General features: G+C 37.9%; 1 protein-coding gene across 4 annotated transcripts in view; it reads left to right on the top strand.

Moving 5' to 3' along the window:
• The window catches only part of WDR70 (WD repeat domain 70), a 310,180-nt gene that overhangs the window by 179,833 nt on the left and 102,837 nt on the right, over positions 1–27,510 (top strand). For all 4 annotated transcript variants that reach the window (XM_019930128.3, XM_073802066.1, XM_019930126.3 and 1 more), the window contains one exon: positions 18,967–19,141. In XM_019930128.3, the coding sequence (XP_019785687.2) occupies positions 18,967–19,141 (175 nt within the window). The remainder of the gene's footprint in view (positions 1–18,966; positions 19,142–27,510) is intronic.

A 27,510-nucleotide genomic window follows, 5' to 3' on the forward strand; every position in this document is an offset into this window, starting at 1 on the left:
ATCTAATTTATAATATGTCCATCACCCTAAGAAGAATCCATGTTTAGTCATTCTGCATTATAACCTCCAGACCTAGGCAACCTGCTGATCTGCTTTCTGTCTATATACTTGCTTTTTATGGACATTTCAGATAAATAGGATTATACGATATATGATCTTTTGTGTCTAGCTTCTTTCACTTAGCATAATGTGTTTTGAGGTTTGTCCATATTACAGTGGGTAGTGGTTTGAGTGGTAGGTAGCTCACAAATATATTTCTATTTCAAATTCCTGGAACTTTTGAATGTTATCGTACTTGGAAAAGGGATCTTTGCAGATGTAGTTATTAAGCATTTTGAGATGAAATCATCCTGGAATATTCAGGTGGTCCCTAAATCCAGTGACAAGAATCCTTATGAGAGACAAAACAAGGAGAAGACATACAGAGGGGGTGGCCATGTAAAGATAGAGGCAGAGATGGGACTGTTGTGGTTATAAACCAGTGAAGCCAATCAGTGCTGACAGGCACCAGAAGCTGGAAGAGGCAAGGGGGAATTTTCCTCTAGAGCTTCCAGAGGGAGTAGACTTCTGGCCTCCAGAACTGTGAATGGATATATTTCTGTTGTTTTAAGCTACCCAGTTTGTAGTTATTGTTATGGCAGCCTCAAAAATTCATATACTATAGTACATATCACTCCTTTTTCTTTTTTATTGCCAAACAAGTTGTTTTCCATTGTACGACAATTTTACATTTTGTTTATCCATTCATCAGTCGATGGACATTGGAGTTGTTTCCAGTTTTTGGCTATTATAAATAATGCTTCTATGAAGATTCATGTTAAAGTTGTTGCATGGGATATGTTTTCAGTTCTCCTGGGTGGATACCTAGGAGTGGAATTGCTGAGTTATGTGGTAAATTTCTGTTTAATATTTTACAAAACTGCCAAACTGTTTTCCAAACTGGCTCCACCATCTTACCTTCCTACCAGTAAAGTATAAGGGTTCCCGTTTCTTTACTTCCTCACCAACACTTATTACTATGTGTCTTTTGATTATTGGGTATGAAATGGTATCTCACTGTGATTTTGGTTTGCATTTTCTTAATAACAAATGATGTCAGGCTTCTTTTTATGTGCTTATTGGGCATTTGTATATATTCTTTAGTGCTTTACCCATTAAAAAATGGGTCACTTATCTTTTTATTGAATTGTAAAAATTATTTAAGTATTCTCAATACCAGTCTCTTATCAGATATATGATTTAGAAATATTTTCTCCAAGTCTATGGCTTGTTTTTAAACTTTCTTCATAGTATCTTTCGAAGCATGTAAATTTTTAATTTTGATGATGTCCATGTTATCTTTTTTTTCCTTTTATCATTTGTGCTTTTGGTGTCCATCTAAGAAATCATGCCCTAATCCAATGTCATGTTTTAAGAGGTTTACATTTACGTCTATGATCCATTTTGAGCTGATTTTTCTATGATGTGAAGTAAAGGTCCACAGTCATCTTTTTTGCATATGGATATCTAGCTGTCTTAGCATCATTTTTTGAAAAGACCATTCTTTTTCCATGAAATTGTTTTGGCATATTTATTGAAAATCAATTGGCCATAAATGTAAGGGTATAACTGGTTATTTATTGTAGCATTTATTCCTTACTCTAAGTCTAGATTTCACAAGGTCTTATTTTAATAATTATAAGTATAGAACATTAACACAAAATACATTTCACCTAAATGCAACTATATTTTTGGTGCAATTACTTTGTGTGCATACTGTGGCTTACATATGTTTATAAAGATTGTTGTGGGTTTATATAGAAAAGATATTTTCTCCATTTCTGTGGGATAATACCTTTAATATTTGGGCATTTTTGAAAAGAAGGTTTTTCTTGTTGGATTTGTTCTGCGAAGAGAGCCAGCATGTTTCAGACTCTTGTATCACTCAAGTTGCTTGTGTAGTCTTTCGAGAAAAATTAAACCAAGATCTCTTAAGTGATTTCCATGCAAAATTAATGCTTCCCTTGACTTCTGCCAAATGCTGTGATGCATTTATGCAGCAGATGCCAGAAAGTTTAGAACTTGTATCTGGAAAGAATTCAAAATTTTAAGATAGAAAGTATTTGTGCCTGGGGCAATGTAATGACCCCACCTGTGTCTTTTTCTTGTCTTTTGGGTCTTTTCATTTTGTGTCCCGAAAGGCTCAGGCAGATCCTTCTTCTACTTTTAAGTCTTTTTTATGAAACACAGTTTTAGTTTTACAAGACCAGATCTCACTCCAAGTTTCAAAATATGTGGTCTTCAGCATAAAATGTTTTGACAGATACCTAATGGCCTAGCATTTCAGCATCCATTTTTTCAGGTGTAGATTCAGAGAATCAGAGCCATAAAACCATAATGTTATTAGTCACCATTAGATGCTGTGTAAATTTATATTTCATACATCTATACGCTAGGCTAGCTGCTTTTTCTTTCTGTTATATTGATAACTAGCTCAACCTGTTAATATACCACTGAAATAATGGAACATACTTAGTTGTTGGGTTTATTACCTTTAATGTTTTATTTATGGTCTAAGAGGAAGAGCAGAAAGAAACTAGTATTTATTGAGTACCTCCTGTATTCCAAGTACTGTCCTAGACATGTTTACATCCCTAATCTCATTTAATCCTCACAACCCCTCATTGTTGGTATTATTATCCCAGTTTTACAGATGAACTTTAAACAAACCAGATAATGATAATGATACTTTATAGTACTTGTGTGGGGCCTTTCATATCGTAGTTCTAAAGTATCATCTGACTTTTGCAGATGTTCAGTTGTAAAAAAAGAGAAACTATCATAATTTATCTCCAGTGTTACAGAGCTGAGGATAGAAAGAAAAGGCACACTAGGTATTTCTCAACTTTTTGTGCATATTAACTATGGAAAACATACTGAACAGAGACAAGTAAACAATACAGAAAACATTCATTTGGGAGTAAGGTTTTATAATGCTCAGGTACAAATAGTATTGGAATAATTGGATATCCATATGATAAAAAAAATATATGAAACCTAATTCATACCACATATAAAACCTAATTCAAATAGATCATAGACCTAATTGGAAAGCTTAAAACTATAATATTTCTAGGGCTTCCCTGGTGGTGCAGTGGTTGAGAGTCCGCCTGCCGATGCAGGGGACGCAGGTTCGTGCCCCAGTCTGGGAAGATCCCACATTGCCGCGGAGCGGCTGGGCCCGTGAGCCATGGCCGCTGAGCCTGCGCGTCCGGAGCCTGTGCTCCATAGCGGGAGAGGCCACAGCCGTGAGAGGCCCGTGTACACCAAAAAAAAAAAAAAAAAAAAAACTATAATATTTCTAGACGAAAACATAGGAGAATTTCTATGACCTTGGGTTAGGCAAAGATTTTTTAGATACAATATAAAAAAATTTGATAAATAGGGCTTTATCAAAATTTAAAACATCTGCTATTTGCAAGACTGTTTAAAAAAAATGAAAACGCAAGCTACAGACTTGGAAAATATTTGCCAAACACGTATCTGATACAGAACTTGTACCGATAATATCTAAAGAACTCTCAAAAAATAGTAGTAGAAAATAAACAACTAAATATTGAAAACAGGCAAAAGATTTGAAGAGACACTTCACCAAAGAAGAGAAATGGTAGGCAAATAGTATATGGAAAGATCTTCAATATCATTAGTCATTTTGGAAATGTAAATTAAAATCACACTAACAATATGCACCTATTAGAATGGCTTAAAAAACAGCTGATACAACCAAGTGCTGACAATGATATGGAGTAATTGGGACTCTTATACATTGCTGGTGGAAATGCAAAATGGAACAACCACTTTGGAAAACAGGTTAGCAATTTCTTGTAAAGTTAAGCACATACTTCTCATATGGCCATCAATTCCATTTCTAAGTATTTAGCCAAGAGAAATGACAACTTATTTTTACCAAGAAAAAAAAAACCCCACAAAACTGTACATGAATATTTGTAGTGGCTTTATTTGTAATCACCTCAAACTGGAAACAACCTGCTATCCTGCATTTGGTGAATGGAAAACAAAATGTGGTATATCCGTATAGTGGAATGTTATTCAGCAACAAAAAGGAATGGACTGCTGATATACACAACAACTTAGATACATTATGCTAAATTAAAGAAGCAAGGCTCAAAAGGCTACATACCATGTGATTCCTATTATATAATATTGGAAAAAGCTTAACTATAGGGATACAAAACAGGTCAATAGTTAACAACTTTGAAGCTGGGGATGTGAGGGGTTTTCTATAAAGAAACAACACAAGGTAAGTTTTTGGAGTGGTAGAATTATGCATTTGTCAAAACTCACAGAACTGCACATTTAAAAGGATGAATTTCATTGGAAGTATGTTATACCCCAGTAAACTTTACCTACCTGTCTATCCATCCATCAGTAAAAGAATTCTATCCATAGGCACTCCAGCATTGGTTTGGTGGCTTTAGTGTCATCAAGGACCAGGGCCTTCTATTTTGTTGCTCTGAGATGCTGCTTGAGTCCAGAAACATATCCAAATTGCTGGCAGAGGAAGGAGTAAACAAGAAGGGGTGAAGAAGGGTCTGCACCCTTCTTTTAGAGACTTTCCCTGAGTTCTTTAATACCCTTCCATTTACACCACGTTGGTCAAAGCATAGTTGCCACATTTCATCACATGTATCTGCAAGAGGCTGGGAAATACAGACTTAGAGAAGAAAAGAGAATGGATGTTGGAGTATGCTGCTAGCAGTATCTGTCACACTGCCGATGGCTTCTAGTTGTCACAGTGTTTTGTAACACTGAAGTTAAGTCTCCTGGATCTTCCACTAGGTTGCTTTATGTCCTGAAGTTGCAAAGTTGTTCCTGTGTTCTGTTCCCAAACTCTTATTTGAGCTTACATTTTGCTAGTTAGTAGTTCCTAAAATTTAGTGAATGCATTCTTATATTAGGCACTGGGTTTGACAGCTCTGAAAACTAGGGTTTCGTAATGTTAAACAGCTGATTAAGTTCCCAAGCAAAGCTTAGTGAGAAGACATGCAAAAGTTATTTAAAAAAAAAAAAACAAAAACCTTCATTTGGAAAAAATCATAAATATTTGACAGCAAATGCTGGCTACTTTAAACCTATACATTTAAAAGTCAGTTACATTTCATTGTATGTTGGTTATATCTCAATATAATTGATTTCTAGCTTAAATAGGCAGTGACTTTCTTTCATTCATTCAAAGCAATTATTGAGAACCTAGTATGTTTTATGTTCCTATTGGGTTCAAGAGATTTGGTAGAACCTCTTTGTGCATACAGAGATTTAAAAAAATAAAACAAAAACCAGACAGAGCCCTTGCTCTAATGGAGCTCTTTTCATAGAAGAAATAGATGTCAGTATGTCTAATTACAACTTATGTGATTGGTGTTATAATGTGGGAGTTAGAAGGTTATCTGGGAGTCTGGGTAGAATGAGTTTCTGTTTTTTCCAAAATTGTTTTAGGCTGTTCCAAGTTGTTTGCATTTCCTTGTAAGTTTTAGAGTTAGCTTAATCAGTTTCTAACCCCCAAGGAGACTCTGCTGGAATTTTGATTGAGATTGCATTGAATTTAAAGATTAATTTGGGCAGAATTGAAATCTTAACAGTATTGACTCCATGAATACAGTATATCTTCTCATTTGTGTTGATCTTCTTTTGTTTCTCTCAGAAATATTTTATGGTTTTTAGTGTACAGATACTACACATATCTTGACAGATTCAGTATTTATTCATGCTGTTATAAATGGTATTATTTTCATAATTTCAACATCCAGTTGTTTGTTGCTAGTCAATAGAAATAGAATTGATTTATGATTATTTACCTTGTATCCTGTGACACGCTGAACTCACTTATTAGTTCTACTAACATTTTTGCAGATTCTTGGGATTATCTATATAGATGATCATGTGATCTCTTAATAATGACAGTTTTATTTCTTGTTTCCAGTCTGTAATCCTTTAATATTTTTTATTTGCCTTATTGCACTGGTGGGCAGCTCTAGTATAAAGAAAGGGTGAGGGTTTGAGATCATTGCCTTGTTCTCAAACGTAAGAGGAAAGCGTTCAGCCTATCCCCATTAAGTATATTACCTGTAAATTTTTCATAGCTGTCCTCTGTCAGGTTGAGGAAGTTCAATCCTAGTCCTAGAATGCTGAGAGTTTGTTTTGTTTTGTTTTTTTAATCACGAGTGGGTGTTGAATTTTTTTTCAAATGCTTATTTTGCATCGAGATGATCAGATATCTTTTTAAGTCTGTTGATATGGTGTATTATATTTAATTTTCAGTCCTTTCAATCCTCCTTTGTATTCCTGGTTTAAATAACACTTAATCATGTCATAGTACCATTTTTATTTATTTATTTATTTTTTGTGGTACGCAGGCCTCTCACTGCTGTGGCCTCTCCCGTTGCAGAGCACAGGCTCCAGATGCACAGGCTCAGCGGCCATGGCTCACGGGCCCAGCTGCTCCGCGGCATGTGGGATCTTCCTGGACCGGGGCACGAACCCGTGTCCCCTGCATCGGCAGGCGGACTCTCAACCACTGTGCCACCAGGGAAGCCCCATAGTATCATTTTTATACACTGCTAGTTTTATACACTGATATTTTGTTAAGGAATTTTGTGTCTGTATTCATTGGGGATATGGATCCATAGTTTTGTTTTCTTGTAGTGACTTTGGTTTTGGCATCAGGGTAATGCTGGTCATATAGAATGAATTGAGGAGTGTTCCCTCTTCTATTTTCTGGAAGGGTTTATATAGAGTTGGTTTCCTTCCTCCCCTCCCCTGCCCTCTCCTCCCCTTCCCTCCCCTCTCCTCCCCTTCCCTCCCCCCCTTCCTTCCTTCAGATGTTTTTTTTTTTTTTTGGCTGTGTTGGGTTTTTGTTGCTGCATGTGGGTTTTCTCTATTTGCAGCGAGTAGGGGTGACTCTTCGTTGCAGTGTGTGGGCTTCTCGTTGCGGTGGCTTCTCTTGTTGTGGAGCACGGGCTCTAGGCACGCGGGCTTCCGTAGTTGCAGCACACGGCCTCAGTACTTGCAGCACGCAGGCTCAGTAGTTGTGGCTTGCAGGCTCTAGAGCACAGGCTCAGTAGTTGTGGCGCACGTGCTTAGTTGCTCTGTGGCATGTGGGATCTTCCTGGACCAGGGATCGAACCTGTGTCCTCTGCATTGGCAGGTGTATTTTTAACCACTGTGCCACCAGGGAAGTCCCCCAGATGTTTTTACTTTTATTTTTTTCTTCCAGTTTTGGGATATAATTGACATGGAACACTGTATAAGTAAGTCTAAGGAGTACAGCATAATGATTTGACTTACATACATCATGAAATGATTACTACAGTAAGTTTAGTGAACATCCGTCATCTCATACAGATACAAAATTTAAGAAATCGAAACCACTTGTTTCCTTGTGATGAGAAGTCTTAGGATTTACTCTCTTACCAACTTTCATACATAACATACAGCAATGTGAATTATATTTATCATGTTGTACGTTGCATCCCTAGTCCTTATTTATCTCACAACTGAACGTTTGTACCTCTTGGCTGCCTTCATCCAATTTCTCCACACACTGCCCCTCGCGCCCTCCCCCCAACACACACACCAGCCGCCTCTGGTAACCACAAATCTGATCTAGTTCTATGAGCTTGTTTGTTTATTTTTGAAGTATAATTTGCTACAACACTATGTTAGTTCCTGTTACACAACATAGTGATTTAATATTTCTGTACATTTCAAAATGATCACCAGGGTAAGTCTCGTTACCATCTGTCACCATACAAAGATATTGTGTAATTATTGACTGTATTCCCAGACTGTACATTTCATACTTCTGACTCATCTATTTTGCAATTGGAAGTTTGTATCCTTAAAAAATTTTTTTTAATTTATTTTATTGAAGTATAGTTGATTTATGTGTTAATTTCTGCTGTACAGCAAAATGATTCTGCTGTACATATACATATATATTCTTTTTCATATTTTTCCATTATTGTTTATCACAGGATATTGAATATAGTTCCCTGTGCTGTACAGTAGGACCTTGCTGTTTATCCATTCTCTATATAATAGTTTGCATCTCCTAATCCCAAACCCCCAATCCATCCCTCCCCCACACCCCTGACCCCTTGGCAACCACAAGTCTGTTCTCTGTGTCTGTGAGTCTGTTTCTGTTTTGTAGTTAAGTTCATTTGTGACATATTTTAGATTCCACATATAGTGGATATGTGATAGCATTTTTTCTTTTTTTCTGGATTTTTTTCTGGGTTTTTTCTTTCTCTTCCTAATTTAGGAAGTTTATATCTCTTATTCTCCCTCACCTATTTCTCTCCTACCCCCACTTCCTCTCCTCTGGCAACCACCTGTTTGTTCTCTGTATCTATGACTCTGTTTCTGTTTTGTTATGTTTGTTCACTTGTTTTGTTTTTTAAGTTTGACATGTAAGTGAAATCATACAGTATTTGTCTTTCTCTGTCTAACTTATTTCACTTGGCATAATACCCCCAGGTCCATTCATCTTGTTGCAAATGGCAAGATTTCATTTCTATTTTATGGCTGAGTAATGTTCCATTGTATGTATGTATATGTGTGTGTGTGTGTGTGTGTGTGTGTGTGTGTGTGTGTGTACACACCACATCTTCTTTATCCATTCATCTGTTGATGGGCACTTGGGTTGCTTCCATATCAATATCCATGCTGCAGTGAACATAAGGGTGCATATATCTTTTCAAATTAGTGTTTTTCTTTGGATAAATACCAAGGAGTGGAATTGCTGGATTATATGGTAGTTCTGTTTTCAGTTTTTTGAAGAATCTCCATACTGTTTTCCATAGTGGCTGCACCAATTTATATTCCCACCAACAGTGCACAGGGTTCCTTTTTCTCCACATCCTTGACAACACTTGTTATTTGTTGTCTTTTTGATAATAGCCATTCTGACAGGTGTAAGGTGGTATCTCATTGTGGCTTTATTTTGCATTTGCCTAATGATTAGTGATTTGAGCATCTTTTCATGTGTTTATTGGCCATCTGTATAAAACTTCTTTGGAAAAATGTCTATTCAGATCCTCTGCCCATTTTTTTTTTTTTTAAATCTCCTGTAGTTTATTCTTCTTTTGGGGGGGGTCTTTATAGTCCTGCATCTGGTCAGCCTGAGAGGTGTCAACTAGTGTCCATTCAAATGTGTCAAGTGGATAATTTGCCTTTCTGAGTCTTCCAGAGTCCCCAGATCTTGTTAACTCCCTTCCTCTTGTTGACCCAAAACAAACAGACTGTCAGATATTTCTCCAGCAAAATGGGTTTATTTGGGATCAGCAGAGAATTGCAATTCAAGGTCTGCCACCATGGAGCCATGTGCAAGTCCCTAGAGGCACGGGAAGGAGAACTCTTTTATAGAGGGCAAAAGGAAGTTGGGAGGGCTGTAGTAAACAGAGTCCATGTCTTTTCATTGGCTGAGTCCTTGCCGGGAAAGAAGAGGAGTCCTTGCTGGGAAAGAAGAGGAGTCTTTCTTCTTCCCGTTGGGCTCTGCTGTTGTTGTAACTTCATCTGTCAAAGTTATCAGAGGCTTTCTACTGGGGCCACATGGGGCTACTCAAGAGCACTGTTGTGGGGAGGACTGCTCTTTGTCTGGGGGAACTTTGTCCTGCCTCTGCCCATTTGTTTTTTTAACATCTTTATTGGAGTATAATTGCTTTACAATGGTGTGTTAGTTTCTGCTTTATAACAAAGTTATACATATACATATATCCCCATATCTCCTCCCGTCAGGTTGTTTGATTTTTGATGTTGAGTTGTATGAGTTCTTTGTATATTTTGGATATTAACCCCTTATGAGATATATCTTTGCAAATATCTTTTCCCATTCAGTAGGCAGCCGTTTCTTTCTTAAGGTATTATTTCTTTCTTAAATGTTTGGTAGAATTCAACAGTGAAGTCATCCTTAGTGGGAGAATTTTAAACTATGTACTTAGTTTAAAATCATATAGGAATATTCTAGTTATTTATTTTTTATTGAGTGAGCTTTGGTAGTTTGTCTTTTAAGAACATTTGTCCACTTGATCTAAATTATCAACTTTATTTATATAAATTCATTCATAAAATTTCCTTATTATTCTATCAATGTCATTAAGCTCTATAGTGATATTTCTCTTTCATTCAAGATACTGGTGTTTGATGTTGTCTCCAATTTCTGTTTTTTAATCATTCCAGCTAGAAATTCATTAATTTTATTGATCTTCTCAAATAGCCAGCTTTTGGTTTCTCTACTGGTTTTCTGTTTTCTGTTTTATTCATTTGTATTCTCATTTCCCTCCTTCTGCTAGCTTTGGATTTAATATTCTCCCTTTTTTCTTTTTAACATCTTTATTGGGGTATAATTGCTTTACAATGGTGTATTAGTTTCTGCTTTGTAACAAAGTGAATCAGTTATACATATACATATGTTCCCATATCTCTTCCCTCTTGCGTCTCCCTCCCTTCCACCCTCCCTATCCCACCCCTCCAGGCGGTCACAAAGCACCGAGCCGATATCCCTGTGCCATGCAGCTGCTTCCCACTAGCTATCTACCTTACGTTTGTTAGTGTATATATGTCCATGCCTCTCTCTCGTTTTGTCACAGCTCACCCTTCCCCCTCCCCATATCCTCAAGTCTGTTCTCCAGTAAGTCTGTGTCTTTATTCCTGTCTTACCCCTAGGTTCTTCATGACATTTTTTTCCTTAAATTCCATATATATGTGTTAGCATATGGTATTTGTCCTGCTCTTTCTCACTTACTTCACTCTGTATGACAGACTCTAGGTCTATCCACCTCATTACAAATAGCTCAATTTCGTTTCTTTTTATGGCTGAGTAATATTCCATTGTATATATGTGCCACATCTTCTTTATCCATTCATCCGATGATGGGCACTTAGGTTGTTTCCATCCCTGGGCTATTGTAAATAGAGCTGCAATGAACATTTTGGTACATGACTCTTTTTGAATTCTGGTTTTCTCAGGGTATATGCCCAGTAGTGGGATTGCTGGGTCGTATGGTAGATCTATTTTGAGTGTTTTAAGGAACCTCCATACTGTTCTCCATAGTGGCTGTATCAATTTACATTCCCACCAACAGTGCAAGAGGGTTCCCTTTTCTCCACACCCTCTCCAGCATTTATTGTTTGTACATTTTTTGATGATGGCCATGCTGACCAGTGTCAGAAGATATCTCATTGTAGTTTTGATTTGCATTTCTCTAATGATTAGTGATGTTGAGCATTCTTTCATGTGTTTGTTGGCAATCTGTATATCTTCTTTGGAGAAATGTCTGTTTAGGTCTTCTGCCCATTTTTGGATTGGGTTGTTTGCTTTTTTTGATATTGAGCTGCATGAGCTGGTTGTAAATTTTAGAGATTAATCCTTTGTCAGTTGCTTCATTTGCAAATATTTTCTCCCATGCTGAGGGTTGTCTTTTGGTCTTGTTTATGGTTTCCTTTGCTGTGCAAAAGCTTTTAAGTTTCATTAGGTCCCATTTTGTTTATTTTTGTTTTTATTTCCATTTCTCTCGGAGGTGTGTCAAAAACGATCTTGCTGTGATTTATGTCATAGAGTGTTCTGCCTATGTTCTTCTCTAAGAGTTTGATAGTGTCTGGCCTTACATTTAGGTCTTTAATCTATTTTGAGTTTATTTTTGTGTGTAGTGTTACAGAGTGTTCTAATTTCATACTTTTACATGTACCTGTCCAGTTTTCCCAGCACCACTTATTGAAGAGGCTATCTTTTCTCCACTGTGTATTCTTGCCTTCTTTATCAAAGATAAGGTTACCATATGTGCGTGGGTTTATCTCTGGGCTTTCTATCCTGTTCCATTGATCTATATTTCTGTTTTTGTGCCAGTAGCATACTGTCTTGATTACTGTAGCTTTGTAGTAGAGTCTGAAGTCAGGGAGCCAGATTCCTCCAGCTCCATTTTTCGTTCTCAAGATTGCTTTGACTATTCGGGGTCTATTGTGTTTCCATACAAACTGTGAATTTTTTGTTCTAGTTCTGTGAAAAATGCCAGTGGTAATTTGATAGGGATTGCATTAAATCTGTAGATTGCTTTGGGTAGTAGAGTCGTTTTCACAATGTTGATTCTTTCAGTCTAAGAGCATGGTATATCTCTCCATCTATTTGTATCATCTTTAATTTCTTCCATCAGTGTCTTATAGTTTTCTGCATACAGGTCTTTTGTCTCCTTAGGCAGGTTAATTCCTAGCTATTTTATTCTTTATGTTGCAATGGTAAATGGGAGTGTTTTCTTAATTTCACTTGCAGATTTTTCATCATTAGTATATAGGAATGCAAGAGATTTCTCTGCATTACTTTTGTATCCTGCTACTTTACGAAATTCATTGATTAGCTCTAGTAGTTTTCTGGTAGCATCTTTAGGATTCTCTATGTATAGTATCATGTCATCTGCAAACAGTGACAGCTTTACTTCTTTTCCAATTTGGATTCCTTTTATTTCTTTTTCTTCTCTGATTGCTGTAGCTAAAACTTCCAAAACTATGTTGAATAATAGTGGTGAGAGTGGACAACCTTGTCTTGTTCCTGATCTTAGTGGAAATGGTTTCAGTTTTTCACCATTGAGGACGATGTTGGGTGTGGGTTTGTCATATATGGCCTTTATTATGTTGAGGAAAGTTCCCTCTATGCCTGCTTTCTGCAGGTTTTTTATCATAAATTGGTGTTGAATTTTGTCAAAAGCTTTCTCTGCATCTATTGAGATGATCATATGGTTTTTCTCCTTCAATTTGTTAATATGGTTTATCACATTGATTGTTTTCTGTATATTGAAGAATCCTTGCATTCCTGGAATAAATCCCACTTGATCATGGTGTATGATCCTTTTAATGTGCTGTTGGATTCTGTTTGCTAGTATTTTGTTGAGGATTTTTGCATCTATGTTCATCAGTGATATTGGCCTGTCGTTTTCTTTCTTTGTGACATCTTTGTCTGGTTTTGGTATAAGGGTGATGGTGGCCTTGTAGAATGAGTTTGGGAGTGTTCCTCCCTCTGCTATATTTTGGAAGAGTTTGAGAAGAATAGGTATTAGCTCTTCTCTAAATGTTTGACAGAATTCGCCTGTGGAGGCATCTGGTCCTAGGCTTTTGTTTGTTGGAAGATTTTTAATCACAGTTTCAATTTCAGTGCTTGTGATTGGTCTGTTCATATTTTCTATTTCTTCCTGATTCAGTCTTGGCTGGTTGTGCATTTCTAAGAATTTGTCCATTTCTTCCAGGTTGTCCATTTTATTGGCATAGAGTTGCTTGTAGTAATCTCTCGTGATCCTTTGTATTTCTGCCATGTCAGTTGTTACTTCTCCTTTTTTATTTCCAATTCTGTTGATATGAGTCTTCTCCCTTTTTTTCTTGATGAGTCTGGCTAATGGTTTATCAATTTTGTTTATCTTCTCAAAGAACCAGCTTTTAGTTTTATTGATCTTTGTTATCGTTTCCTTCATTTATTTCTGATCTTTATGATTTCTTTCCTTCTGCTAACTTTGGGGTTTTTGGTTCTTCTTTCTCTAATTGCTTTAGGTGCAAGGTTAGGTTGTTTATTTGAGATGTTGCCTGTTTCTTAAGGTAGTATTGTATTGCTATAAACTTCCCTCTTAGAGTTGCTTTTGCTACATCCCATAGGTTTTGGGTCGTCGTGTCTCCATTGTCATTTGTTTCTAGGTATTTTTTGATTTCCTCTGGGATTTCTTCAGTGATCATTTGGTTATTAAGTAGTGTATTGTTTAGCCTCCATGTGCTTATATTTTTTACAGACCTTTTCCTGTAATTGATACCTAGTGTCATAGCATTGCACTCGGAAAAGATACTTGATACGATTTCAATTTTCTTAAATTTACCAAGGCTTGATTTGTGACCCATGATATGATCTATCCTGGAGAATGTTCCATGAGCACTTGAGAAGAATGTGTGTTTTGTTGTTTTTGGATGGAATGTCCTATAAATATCAGTTAAGTCCATCTTGTTTAATGGATTATTTAAAGCTTGTGTTTCCTTATTTATTTTTATTTTGGATGATCTGTCCATTGGTGAAAGTGGGGTGTTAAAGTCCTTTACTATGATTGTGTTACTGTCGATTTCCTCCTTTATGGCTGTTAGTATTTGCCTTATGTATTGAGGTGCTCCTATGTTGGGTCCATAAATATTTACAATTGTTATATCTCCTTCTTGGATCAATCCCTTGATCATTATGTAGTGTCCTTCTTTGTCTCTTATAATTGTCTTTATTTTAAAGTCTATTTTGTGTGATATGAGATGCTACTCCAGCTTTCTTTGATTTCCGTTTGCATGGAATATCTTTTTCCATCCCCTCACTTTCAGTCTGTATGTGTCCCTAGGTCTAAACTGCGTCTCCTGTATACAGCATATATACAGGTGTTGTTTTTGTATCCATTCAGTGAGTCTGTGTCTTTTGGTTGGAGCATTTAATCCATTTACATTTAAGGTAATTATCGATATGTATGTTCCTATTCCCGTATTCTTTTTTTTTTTTTTCTGTGGTACGCGGGCCTCTCACTTTTGTGGCCTCTCCCGTTGCGGAGCACAGGCTCCGGACCCGCAGGCACTCAGCGGCCATGGCTCACAGGCCTAGCCGCTCCGCGGTATGTGGGATCTTCCCGGACCAGGGCACGAACCCATGTCCCCTGCATCGGCAGGCGGACTCTCAACCACTGCGCCACCAGGGAAGCCCCTATTCCCATATTCTTAATTGTTTTGGGTTTGTTATTGTAGGTGTTTTCCTTCTCTTGTGTTTCCTGCCTAGAGAAGTTCCTGTAGCATTGTTGTAAATCTGGTTTGGTGGTGCTGAACTCTCTCAGCTTTTGCTTGTCTGTAAAGGTTTTAATTTCTCCATCAAATCTGAATGAGATCCTTGCTGTGTAGAGTAATCTTGGTTGTAGGTTTTTCTCCTTCATCACTTTAAATATGTCCTGCCACTCCCTTCTGGGTTGCAGAGTTTCTGCTGAAAGATCAGCTGTTAACCTATGGGGATTCCCTTGTGTGTTATTTGTTGGTTTTCCCTTGCTGCTTTTAATATGTTTTCTTTGTATTTAATTTTTGATCATTTGATTAATATGTGTTTTGGTGTGTTTCTCCTTGGATTATCCTGTATGGGACTCTCTGTGCTTCCTGGACTTGATTACCTATTTCCTTTCCCATATTAGGGAAGTTTTCAACTATAATCTCTTCAAACATTTTCTTAGTCTCTTTCTGTTTCTCTTCTTCTTCTGGGACCCCTATAATTTGAATGTTGGTGCGTTTAATGTTGTCCCAGAGGTCTCTGAGACTGTCTTCAGTTCTTTTCATTCTTTTTTCTTTATTCTGCTCTGCAGTAGTTATTTCCACTATTTTATCTTCCAGGTCACTTATCCGTTCTTCTGCCTCAGTTATTCTGCTATTGTTCCCTTCTAGAGAATTTTTAATTTCATTTATTATGTTGTTCATCATTGTTTGTCTCCTCTTTAGTTTTTCTTGGTCCTTGTTAAAATGTTTCTTGTATTTTGTCTATTCTATTTCCAAGATTTTGGATCATCTTTACTATCATTATTCTGAATTCTTTTTCAGGTACACTGCCTATTTCCTGTTCATTTATTAGGTGTGGTGGGTGTTTACCTTGCTCCTTCATCTGCTGTGTGTTGTTCTGTCTTATTTTGCTTTACTTACTGTGTTTGGGGTCTCGTTTTCGCAACTACAGGTTTGTAGTTCCCGTTGTTTTTGGTGTCTGTCCCCAGTGGGGTTGTTGGTTCAGTGGGTTGTGTAGGCTTCCTGGTGGAGGGGAGTAGTGCCTGTGTTGTGGTGGATGAGGCTGGATCTTGTCTTTCTTGTAGGCCGGTCCATGTCTGGTGGTGTGTTTTGCGGTGTCCGTGGACTTATTATGATTTTAGGCAGTCTCTCTGCTAATGGATGGGGCTGTGTTCCTGGTTGCTAGTTGTTTGGCATAGGGTGTCCAGCACTGTAGCTTGCTGGTTGGTGATTGAAGCTGGGTATTGGCGTTGAGATGGAGATCTCTGGGAGATTTTCACCATTTGATATTACGTGGAGCTGGGAGGTCTTTCGTGGACCAGTGTCCTGAAGTTGGCTCTGCCACGTCAGAGGCACAGCACTGACTCCTGGCTGTAGCACCAAGAGCCTTTCATCCACACGGCTCAGAATAAAAGGGAGAAAAAATAGAAAGAAAGAAAGAAAGAGTATAAAATAAAATAAAGTTATTAAAATAAAAAATAATTATTAAGAAAAAAATGTTTTAAGTAAAAAAAAAAATGGACGGACAGAACCGTAGGACAAATGGTGAAAGCAAAGCTATACAGACAAAAATCACACACAGAAGCTTACACATACACGCTCAGAAAAAGAGAAAAAGGGGAAAAAATAATATATCTTTGCTCCCAAAGTCCACCTCCTCAATTTGGCGTGATTCCTTGACTATTCAGGTATTCCACAGATGCAGGGTACATCAAGTTGACTGTGGAGATTTCATCCACTGCTCCTGAGGCTGCTGGGAGAGATTTCCCTTTCTCTTCTTTGTTCGCACAGGTCCTGGGGTTCAGCTTTGGATTTGGCCCTGTGTCTGCGTGTAGGTCTCCTAAGAGCATCTGTTCCCAGCCCCGACAGGACGGGCTGATTCGGGGGCTCTGGCTCACTCAGGCCGGGGGGAGGGATGGGTACGGTTGCGGGGCGAGCCTGTGGAGGCAGAGGCCAGCTGGACTTTGCAACAGCCTCAGGCGCGCCGTGCATTCTCCCGGGGAAGTTGTCCCTGGATCACGGGACTCTGGCAGTGGCGGGCTGCACAGGCTCCCGGGAGGGGAGGTGGGGATAGTGACCTGTGCTTGCACACAGGCTTCTTGATGGCCGCAGCAGCACCCTTAGTGTCCCATGTCCGTCTCTGGGGTCTGCGCCCATAGCCACGGCTCGCGCCCGTCTGTGGAGCTCCTTTAAGCAGCACTCTTAAACCCCTCTCCTAGCGCACCAGGAAACAAATAAGGAAGAAAAAGTCTCTTGCCTCTTCGGCAGCTCCAGACCTTTTCCCGGACTCCCTTCCGGCTAGCTGTGGCGCACTAGCCCCCGTCAGGCTGTGTTGACGACCCCAACCCCAGTCCTCTCTGTGGTATCCTACCTCCGAAGCCCGAGCCTCAGCTCCCAGCCCCCGCCCGCCCCGGCGGGCGAGTAGACAAGCCTGTAAGGCTGGTGAGTGCCGGTCGGCACCGATCCTCTGTGCGGGAATCTCTGCGCTTTGCCCCTCCACACCCCTGTGGCTGCGCTCTCCTCTGCGGCTCTGAAGCTTTCCCCCTCCGCCACCCGCAGTCTCCGCCCACGAAGGAGCTTCCTAGTGTGTGGAAAGCTTTCTTCCTTCACAGCTCCCTCCCACTGATGCAGGTCCCGTCCCTAGCCTTTTGTCTCTGTTTATTTTTTTTTCTTTTGCCCTACCCAGGTACGTGGGGGAGTTTCTTGCCTTTGGGAGGTCTTAGGTCTTCTGCCAGCGTTCAGTAAGGTGTTCTGTAGGAGTTGCTCCACATGTAGATGTATTTCTTTTATATCTGTGGAGAGGAAGGTGATCTCCGCGTCTTACTCTTCTGCGATCTTGAAGCTGCCTCCTTTTCCTATTTTAGATCGGATTAATTTTTGTTTTCCATTTTTCTCCATTATTATATTTTCATTATAAAAAATGTCTTAGCGATTGCTTGAGAGTTAGTAATATACATCTTTAATGTAGCAAAGTCTCTATTCAAATAATATTTTACCATTTCAAATATAGTATAAACTGTATACTTTCATTCCTCCCTCCCAACCTTTGTGCTATTTCTGTCACACCTTTTACTTGAACATATGTTACAAACCTCACAATATGTTATTATTTTTGCTGTATAGCCCTTTATCTTTTAAGGAGATTTAAACATGTAAAATGTTTTACATTTAATGTCTTTTACATTACCCTCATTTTTACCATATGTGGCACTCTTCATTTCTTAGTGTAGATTCATATTTCCATTTGTGTCATATTTGTTCTTTGTGAAGAATTTCTTTTAACATTTCTTGTAGTCCATATCTGAAGGAAATGAATTATCTCAGCTTTTGTTTATCTGAAAAAGCCTCTATTTCACCTTCTTTTTAAATATGTTTTCTCTGGCTTTAGAATATTAGATTGACTTTTTTTTTTCTTTCAGAACTTTAGAGATGTTGGTCTGTAGTGGTTTAGCCTGGATAGTTTCTGCAAAGAAGTTGCTAGTCTTTGGTTTTTCTGTATTTTTTTTTTCTCATACAGATTTTATTCTAGCCTCCCTCAGTGGCAGTACTCCTTTGCCTGGGGCTGTGAGCCGGAAGGTGTTCGTTCTGTCTCTGCTCCAGCTCTAGACTGCTATTAGTGGTTACTTGGTGGAAACTTGAGGCAGTCAGCCTCCCCCAGAGACATGAGATATTTGCCTGGGCCCTAGAGCAGGACATCATTCTTTCTTAGTGACCAGTTTTTTTCAGTTTGTTTTCTGGTGTGTGTTATATAGCAGTACATTAACACATGTAATTTAGAAATTAATGTGTGTATGTAGGGGGTGTATTATGTTCAGCAGTTTTACTGATCAGAGTGTATAGTCAGAATTGTTTGGAAGCTGCTGCTTTAGAGGGTCAGAACTAAGAGCTCTGACAGATTTAAAGTGGAATTTGCCACTTGCTATTTGATTTCATGACAACACAATTTGGATGGTTCACTTTATTTTAGTGGGTAATCTCATTTATAAGCGTAGAATGCTTTACAATGCACATTTTATTTAAATATTTATTTAAATATTAAATAAAAATTTAAAAACATTAATTAGATTTATATGCTTAAAAGGTGAAGCAGTCTTTGTGAACTCTTTTGTATTTTAAAATCCTTTCTTTTTTATAAATGAAGATCTCCGTGTTCTTTTTTAGGACTGTGAGGACATGGGAAGTTGAAAATCCAAAGAAGCAAAAAAGTGTGTTTAAACCACGGACAATGCAGGGTAAAAAAGTAATTCCCACCACTTGTACATATAGTAGAGATGGAAACCTCATAGCAGCTGCCTGCCAGAATGGAAGCATACAGATCTGGGACCGAAATTTGACTGTAAGTTAAGGACATTTAAGTCCTCTTTTCTTAGAAGAAAACCACCTTACAAAGCCAAACATCATGTTAAAATATTATGAAGGTCAATTTCCTGAGTTTAGCTCTAATTTAAACTTCAGTGTTAGTTGATAAAACATTGGGACTGTTGCAGTAAACAGCATTTTAGCAAACATTCCAGCTCAGTATTTTCCAGTGTGTATTAGATTTTGTTTTTAAAATAAGCTAAATCTTTTGGTATAAAATTTAAAAAGCATAATGCAGTTTATTATATGACATCTCAGTATACTTGATTTTGAAAGCGAAGGATTTGACAGTAATATAAAACAAGACTAGGCAGAGCACTAGAAAATACCCTTTAAAAGATTTGAGAAAACCATGAAATAGCAAGGACAATCCATCAGTTGTTATGCAATTATTTCTTTAGTAATTTAAATAATATTTTGTTTTGACATTCTGTGACATTCCATTTGAATAGGTTTCAGATTTTTTTTCTTTTCAGTTTTTGGTCATTATTAGAATAAATAAACTTTGGAATTGGAAGGGATCATAGAATTCTTTAACCACAGAAATAATGAATAAGATAATGAATAGCCTTTGGCTCATTTTGTGAGTTACCATAAGCTTTGAAAAGGGTTTTGTTGTATGCATAGATGGTAAAACAAGAATTTTTAAGTGGAATGATTCTAGATTACCAAAGTTAAAATGAAAATCTACACTAATGTTATAATACAAATTGATTATCTTATTTTTTTTATAATTTAAAAAAAATTTATTTTATTTACTTATTTTTGACTGCATTGGGTCTTTGTTGCTGCTCACAGGCTTTCTCTAGTTGCGGCGAGCGGGGGCTACTCTTCATTGTGGTGCGTGGGCTTCTTATTGCAGTGGCTTCTCATGTTGTGGAGCACGGGCTCTAGGTGCGCAGGCTTCAGTAGTTGTGGCGCATGGGCTGAGCAGTTGTGGCTCACAGGCTCTAGAGCACAGGCTCAGTAGTTGTGGTGCACGGGCTTAGTTGCTCCACAGCATGTGGGATCTTCCTGGACCAGGGCTCAAACCTGTGTCCCCTGCATTGGCAGGCAGATTCTTAACCACTGAGACACCAGGGAAGCCCCAGTTATTTTAATAAAAGGTGATGGTCAAATTTTTAATTTAATAAATATTAAGTACATACTACATACAGGCACTATTCTGGGCACTGCAAATACTGTAGATTATCCAAATTTTCTGCCTTCATAGAGTTTACATTCTTGTTCTTTTTAACAAATATAAAAATAATTTTCTTTCAAATAAAATTGCCTATCAAACACTTACATTTTGAAAGGTGCCCCAGGAAACCTAGTTGTCTTTTCAGGCAGATGAGTTAAAGTCAGTTTTCTTGGAATAAGGTAAAAAATAGTGATAGGAAAAAGGAGTCCATGTTGAGATTGCTGGAAATATCTTTGGCATTTTCTGTTTGTCAGATCTTTTTATTTCTGTTTTCATCTCCACTATAAACCCCATAATGCTTCATAACAGCTCAGAGATTTAAAAAATCCTTTGAATTGTAAACTGAGTTTTAACAAAGCAATAAATTTTTTAGTTCCTAGCTTTCATCGTCTCTGGGTGCTGTTGATTTAAACATAGAAATTTTAAAACATGAAGTTTTCTTATCTAGCTTTAATAGTGATGTGTTTGGTATATATATATATATGCCTTTTCTTAGAAACCATATATTTTCATAAAGTTCAGTATAGTTTCTAGAGATGGGTCTTGCACATCTCTTGAAATAATTAGTATATCTCCTATTTCCCATTTTGTAGAAACCAAAGCTATTTGAATGCCATTTCCCCCCCCCCCCCGGCAAAATCTTTTAAGCCATTCTTCTAATCACAGACTTTGATTCTGTTTATTTAATAATACATGAAGGTAAATCTAATTATACCACATCCTATTCATCATATTTCATTCATAGTTTTAAACCTGCATGTGTATGTGTGTCACCTGAAGACAAATCAAATTGAGAGGAAAAAACTTGCTAGCAGGAAACGCAGTTTGATTAAAAAAACAGCTTAAAAAATGCTCTTAACTATTACTTTAGCAATAGTAAGTCATCTACAGGGAAACACTAAAGCTGAGATAAGAAACCCTAATAACAATGTTTTTTTTCCCACACAGTAGCCAAAGAATTACATGGCGGATAATGGTTAATACATGTTTTGTGACAATTAAGTAAAGCTATCACAATTGCCATGTTTAATCATAGAATTTTCATTAGACCAATTGAACTTCAGCAAATTAAATGAAATGTATTTCTTTTCTTAGAAGTAAAGTGTCTATCAGTGATAAATTCCTGTGTTCTCAAGACCTACCTTTATTCTAGAATTATGCTGGCTAGTATAGTAGCCACTAGCCACATCTATTTCAATTTAAAATAATTAAAATAAAATATAAAAAGAAACGAAATTGAGTTATTTGTAGTGAGGTGGATGGACCTAGAGTCTGTCATACAGAGTGAAGTAAGTCAGAAAGAGAAAAACAAATACCGTATGCTAACACATATATATGGAATCTAAGAAAAAAAAAAAAAAAGAAGTCATGGAGAATCTAGGGGCAAGATGGGAATAAAGACACAGACCTACTAGAGCATGGACTTGAGGATATGGGGAGGGGGAAGGGTAAGCTGTGACAAAGTGAGAGAGTGGCATGGACATATATACACTACCAAACATAAAATAGCTAGCTAGTGGGAAGTAGCCGCATAGCACAGGGAGATCAGCTAGGTGGTTTGTGACCACCTAGAGGGGTGGGATAGGAAGGGTGGGAGGGAGGGAGACGCAAGAGGGAAGAGATATGGGAACATATGTATATGTATAACTGATTCACTTTGTTATAAAGCAGAAACTAATACACCACTGTAAAGCAATTATACTCCAATAAGGTATTAAAAAAATAAAATAAAATATAATTAAAATTTCAGTTCCTCGGTCATACTAGCTACTTATTGGACAGCACAGATAGAGAACATTCTCATCATTGCAGAAAGTTCTGTTGGACATTGCTGCTCAAGAGGAGTGTTTGTTTGCCCAGCAACCCTCTCAGTCATATGATGCTGGGCTGTCTTTAAATTTGAGAGGAAGCCCAGTTCAGAGGAGCTTCTACAGGTCTGCGCTGCCTTCCTTATCCCTCATTCCCCATTCAGCAGCACTTATGTGAGCAACAGCGAGGAGGCCACTGCTTGGTTGGAGTAAAGTGAGGGAGGTGCAGAATATGGGGAGATGACGTTGGAGAGGTAACAGCATGCCCCCTGACTCAGGGCCTTTGCATATGCAGAACCCTTCAGCCTCCAACATTCTCTCTTAGGTGTTCACATGGCTTTTCCCCCTCACCTCTTTCAGTACTTTGCTCAGATTTTCGCTTCTCAGCAAGGCCTTCCCTGACTCCACACTATGTACAGTTGCAACCTTCACCCCACCAGTGGCACTCTCTATCCCTCTTATTTTCTTCCATAGGGCTGATCATCTTCTGACATACTATACTATATATTTTACTTGTTTATTGAATTGTCAGTTTATTTCTAAGAAGTCATTAAAAACTAGTAGCATAAAGTACTATCCTTGTTATATGAAAGCATAATGAGATAGAGATATGAGAGAGAGAGAGGGAGAGAGGGAGATACTGATGTTATTTTTCATGTATCTTTAATGATGTAGAAACACATAATCTGTGTTAACATAGATAGATTTTTTTTTTTTTTTTTTTTTGCGGTATGCGGGCCTCTCACTGTGCTCCGGACGCGCAGTCTCAGCGGCTATGGCTCACGGACCCAGCCGCTCCACGGCATGTGGGATCTTCCCAGACCGGGGCACGAACCCATGTCCCCTGCATCGGCAGACAGACTCTCAACCACTGCGCCACCAGGGAAGCCCTAACATAGATAGATTTTTAAAAATTGTTTTCATGTCTCTCTCACGTATAATTTCTGGCTTTTAAAATATTCCAGCTTGTATAGTCTTATGAATACCCAATGACTTCTTCTGTTCAAATAAAAACACCTACCGAATTCTTTGGACATATTTTGCTCAAAGCAGCATTAGTGCTCTTTAATATCTATCAGGAGTCTACAATATGCTAGACTCTTTACTAAAAGAACATGCTGTACTTCCTTGTACTGCAGTCACTCTTTGTCTACTAAGGTTTTGGCAGGAAAATGAGGACCCATCGTCTTCATGGAGTTTTGCTTTCCCTAGATCCAGGTGATGGGAGGGAATAATATTTGAAGTTTGACTTGGCAATAGGGTACCACCAGCAACTTGACCCGCTCTCCACCTGACTGCCTCCTGCTGCTCCTTTGGCCTGCAACCCCAGCCCAGATTAGGAACATGAGCACACGCTACAACCCCTTACCAGGAAAGCCTCAAGCCTGTGAGACACTGCAGAGACATTTCTCTAGCTCAGAGGTTGATCAGTGCCCACATTCTCTCAGCCATACTAGAGAATGGTTGGTATGGTTCAGAGAAAGCTGAGGCAAGAACTAGTAATCACACCAGGAGATAAGCTTCTGGGCAGATAAGCCCCTGGTGAATAAGAGAACAGGTATGAAGCAGAAAGAATACAGAAAATAAAATCACCAGTAGTAGCTTGCATCCAGTGTTCCACAAATCTTTAAATGTCTCCAGTCACCTTCAGATAACCCAAGTTAAGATTAGGTTGATTTATGGCCTTCTACATCTTTCCCTTTATTTGTGTGTGTGTGTGTGCGTGTGTGTATATATATACACACACACACACAGACACAGAGTAAAATGTTTTGTTTTTATAATGGAGAATTTACAATTTGCTTTTTTTATTTGAGACTGTAACATGGACAGCCTTGTAATAATAGATATAGTTCTAATTGGCTTTTTCAAAATTCCTTTATTTAAATGGAATCATAATTTTACAAACATGAAATATACACTTCACAAAATTATTATTACTATTACCGTTTTATTAATTGCCTCTACTCTTATTATCCTATCTCTAATTCATGATGCTTGTAAATTACCTGGTATGTATCTTTCTGCACTTTTCTCCATAGCTCTATGTCTGTCCATATATCTAGCTATCTTCCTAGATCAGGAACACTTTACCTGGTGGTAGTTTTGAGAACCTACCATCTCACCGAGAATGAGACAAATGACAAAAAGGTGTCTTTTCCCTTCTTTTTGCAAAGACCGATCACACTTAACAGTAATTCTCAGCTTTCACCCAGTATTAGTTATTTAAGTTAAAGCAGTGAAATATTGACTATTGGGGGGAGAGAAGTACATTATAGAGGAAAAAATGATATTTTTAAACAATTTTTAAAAATCAAGTGATTTATAAAATGGTTCCAATACCTTCCTTTGAGGAAAAAAATGGTGTGTCTCTGTAAAAAATATAAAGAGTCATGTTAAAAATTCGAATATAGTTTTCTGTCTTTTCATTAGGCCTAATACTTGGAGTTTAGAAAATATATATGGAGAGCTGAAAGTCTACTACATAGTTCTATAGCACATTTTTTGTAAATGACACCTGAGACGTACAATTACACTGTACATTACTTGGGGCTTTCATTCCATCAGTCCTGAGTTTCCTAAGCTCTCTACACACTCGTTTTCCTTATTCATGAAATGAGGGCATGATCCCCACCTTGTCTGGTTATTTTGAGGAATATATTTGGTAATATATTTAAAGCACCCAGAACAGGACTGGCACATAGCAGGTTTTTTTTTTTTTTTTTTTGTGGTACACGGGCCTCTCACTGTTGTGGCCTCTCCCGTTGCGGAGCACAGGCTCCGGACGCGCAGGCTCAGCGGCCATAGCTCACGGGCCCAGCCGCTCCACAGCATGTGGGATCCTCCCGGACCGGGGCACAAACCTGCGTCCCCTGCATCGGCAGGCGGACTCTCAACCACTGCGCCATCAGGGAAGCCCACATAGCAGGTTTTAATAAATGTTGGTCTTCTTCCTCTTTTCTTTTTAGCTCCTAGGCGATATACAGTTTTTATAGAATGTTGAAGTTAGATCTCAGGATGCTATTTAATTATGGCTGTGAAAGTGTCATGAATTTGAGTGTGACAGATGCTTTGGAGACTAAAAGTATGACTTAGGAAGATAAGAATGTAGATCCCTGCTAGAGCCAGTCATTCAACGTATGGAAATACAACCATCGTCAATAAAGAAGATCTTTATATATCCATCGGTTAGTGTGCCTCAGTAGATATGAATTATAATTATTTTTTAAATAAACATTCAAGAGAAAACATATGCATACAACTTTTATTCTATAGAGTTTTTAACATGTGTATTTTTCAAAGCTCATTTTTCAAAAAAATATGTCATCGATTCAAAATACAAATAAACCATCAAAACTGTGTGAAATTACTTGCAGGCCCTGAAATTAAGTTCTAATTTGTCAATTATTTTAATGAAAGCTTTAAAGTTTTACTTATAATGCTCTTGTAAAATGTCACATATTTTTGGAAGCAACATTTGTAAAAATGGGAATATACTGGTTTCGAAAAAATCAGGTTAAAACTTTTTCTTTTAAATGTAGATGATTGTTATCCTTGTATTTTCTTGTTTGTTTTGGCCGCACACATGTGGGATCTTAGTTCCCTGACCAGGGATTAAACCCATGCCCCCTGCATTGGAAGCATGGAGTCTTAACCCCTGGACTGCCAGGGAAGTCCCTGTTATCCTTGTTTTTTGAGGGCAGGAAAAATAATTGAATTTAAGACTTCCATAACTAATATGGTAAGTTAAACACATTCATTCAGTTCTGTTCCCTCCTGAAACACCACTAAAATGACAGAAAAGGCATTTTTAAAGCATAAATCCATACAGACAAAGAGAATTAGAGAGGAGATGACAGCAGAATAGAGAAGTCAATACACTTTAGAAGCTAGAAACCAGGTAATTGACTTAAAGTATTTTAAGTACCTTACATGTAATATTTTATTTAATACTTACAACAATCCTATGATAGAAGTAGTTACTATCATTATTTTACAGGTGAGGAAACCAAGACAAAAAGAAGTTGTGTTGCCTACCCAAAATTACAGTTAGTAAGTGGCAGAACTGGGATCCAGTCCTAGGCAGTCTGGTGCAAGCGCTTACACAAGGCGTCAGCAAACTACGGCCCATGTGCCAAATCTAGCCCACCACCTGTTTTTGTATGACCTGCAAGCTAAGAATGTTTTTTACATTTTTAAATGATTCTATTGTTTTCCTGTGGTTGCTGTAACAAATTTGCCAAAAACTTAGTGGCTAAAACAACACAGGCTTCTTATACTTACGTAGCTTATCTCATTGAACTAAATATCAAGGTGTTGGCAGGACTGTTTTCTCCTTTGGAGGCTTCAGGGGAGAATCCATTTCCTTGCCCTTTGCAGTTTCTAGAAGCTGCCCACGTTCCTTGGCTTATAGCCCCCTTCCTCCAACTTCAAGGCCAGCAACAGTGAGTTGAGTCCTTTTCACTTTGCAAAACCATGACCTTCTCTTCCGCTTCCGCCTTCCACTTTTAAAGACCCTTGTGCTTACATTGTGTCTACTTGAATAATTGCCCTATTTTGAGATCAGTTGATTATCAATGTTAATTCAGTTTGAAATCTTAATTCCCCTTTGCCAGGTAAGGTAACATATTCATAGGTTCCAGGGATTAGGCGGTTAGAAATGTTTGGGAGGCATTACTCTGCCTACCACAATGGTTCATAAAAAAGTCAAAGTAAGAAAAAATATTTCATGACACATGAAAATGATGTGAAATTCAAATTTGTGTCCATGATGAAATTTAATTAGAACACCCTTGCTCATTCATTTTTGTAGTATCTATGGCTGCTTTTGCAGTACAGTAGCAGAGTTGAGTAGTTACAACAGACTATATGGCCCTCAAAGCCTAAAATATTTTACTGTCTGCCCCTTTACAGAAGAAGATTTTGACCCCTGACATAGTGTTTCTAATCAGTTTTTAGTACCTTACTCTTATATATTAATGAACAGACAAGGATCACCAGATATTTGAAGAAATCCTCTAACAAGAAATACAGAGACTAAAGCAACCTCAGAGGGGAGAGAGAGAGACAATGTAGGAAACAGAAGAATATTTCAAGACAAAATTCTATATTTAATATTCTCAGAGAGGGAAGAGAATATTGCAGACATGAAACTAAAGCAGAATATTACAAAAATTTTTTGAACACTTAGAGTTCAAGAAAGAGCTCTTGGAAAATAAATAGGTGATACTTGGGGGAAAATCCATGGGAGTATTGAAAGAAATAGTCAAGGAAATCTCCTGGAAAATAGCGTAAAGCACAGTGAGAAAGAAAAGATGGACTTAAGGGTCAATTCAGGGCCCAATATTTGACCTG

Source organism: Tursiops truncatus, chromosome 3 (genome assembly GCF_011762595.2).
Source record: "Tursiops truncatus isolate mTurTru1 chromosome 3, mTurTru1.mat.Y, whole genome shotgun sequence".
Classification (NCBI taxonomy): Eukaryota; Metazoa; Chordata; class Mammalia; order Artiodactyla; family Delphinidae; genus Tursiops; species Tursiops truncatus.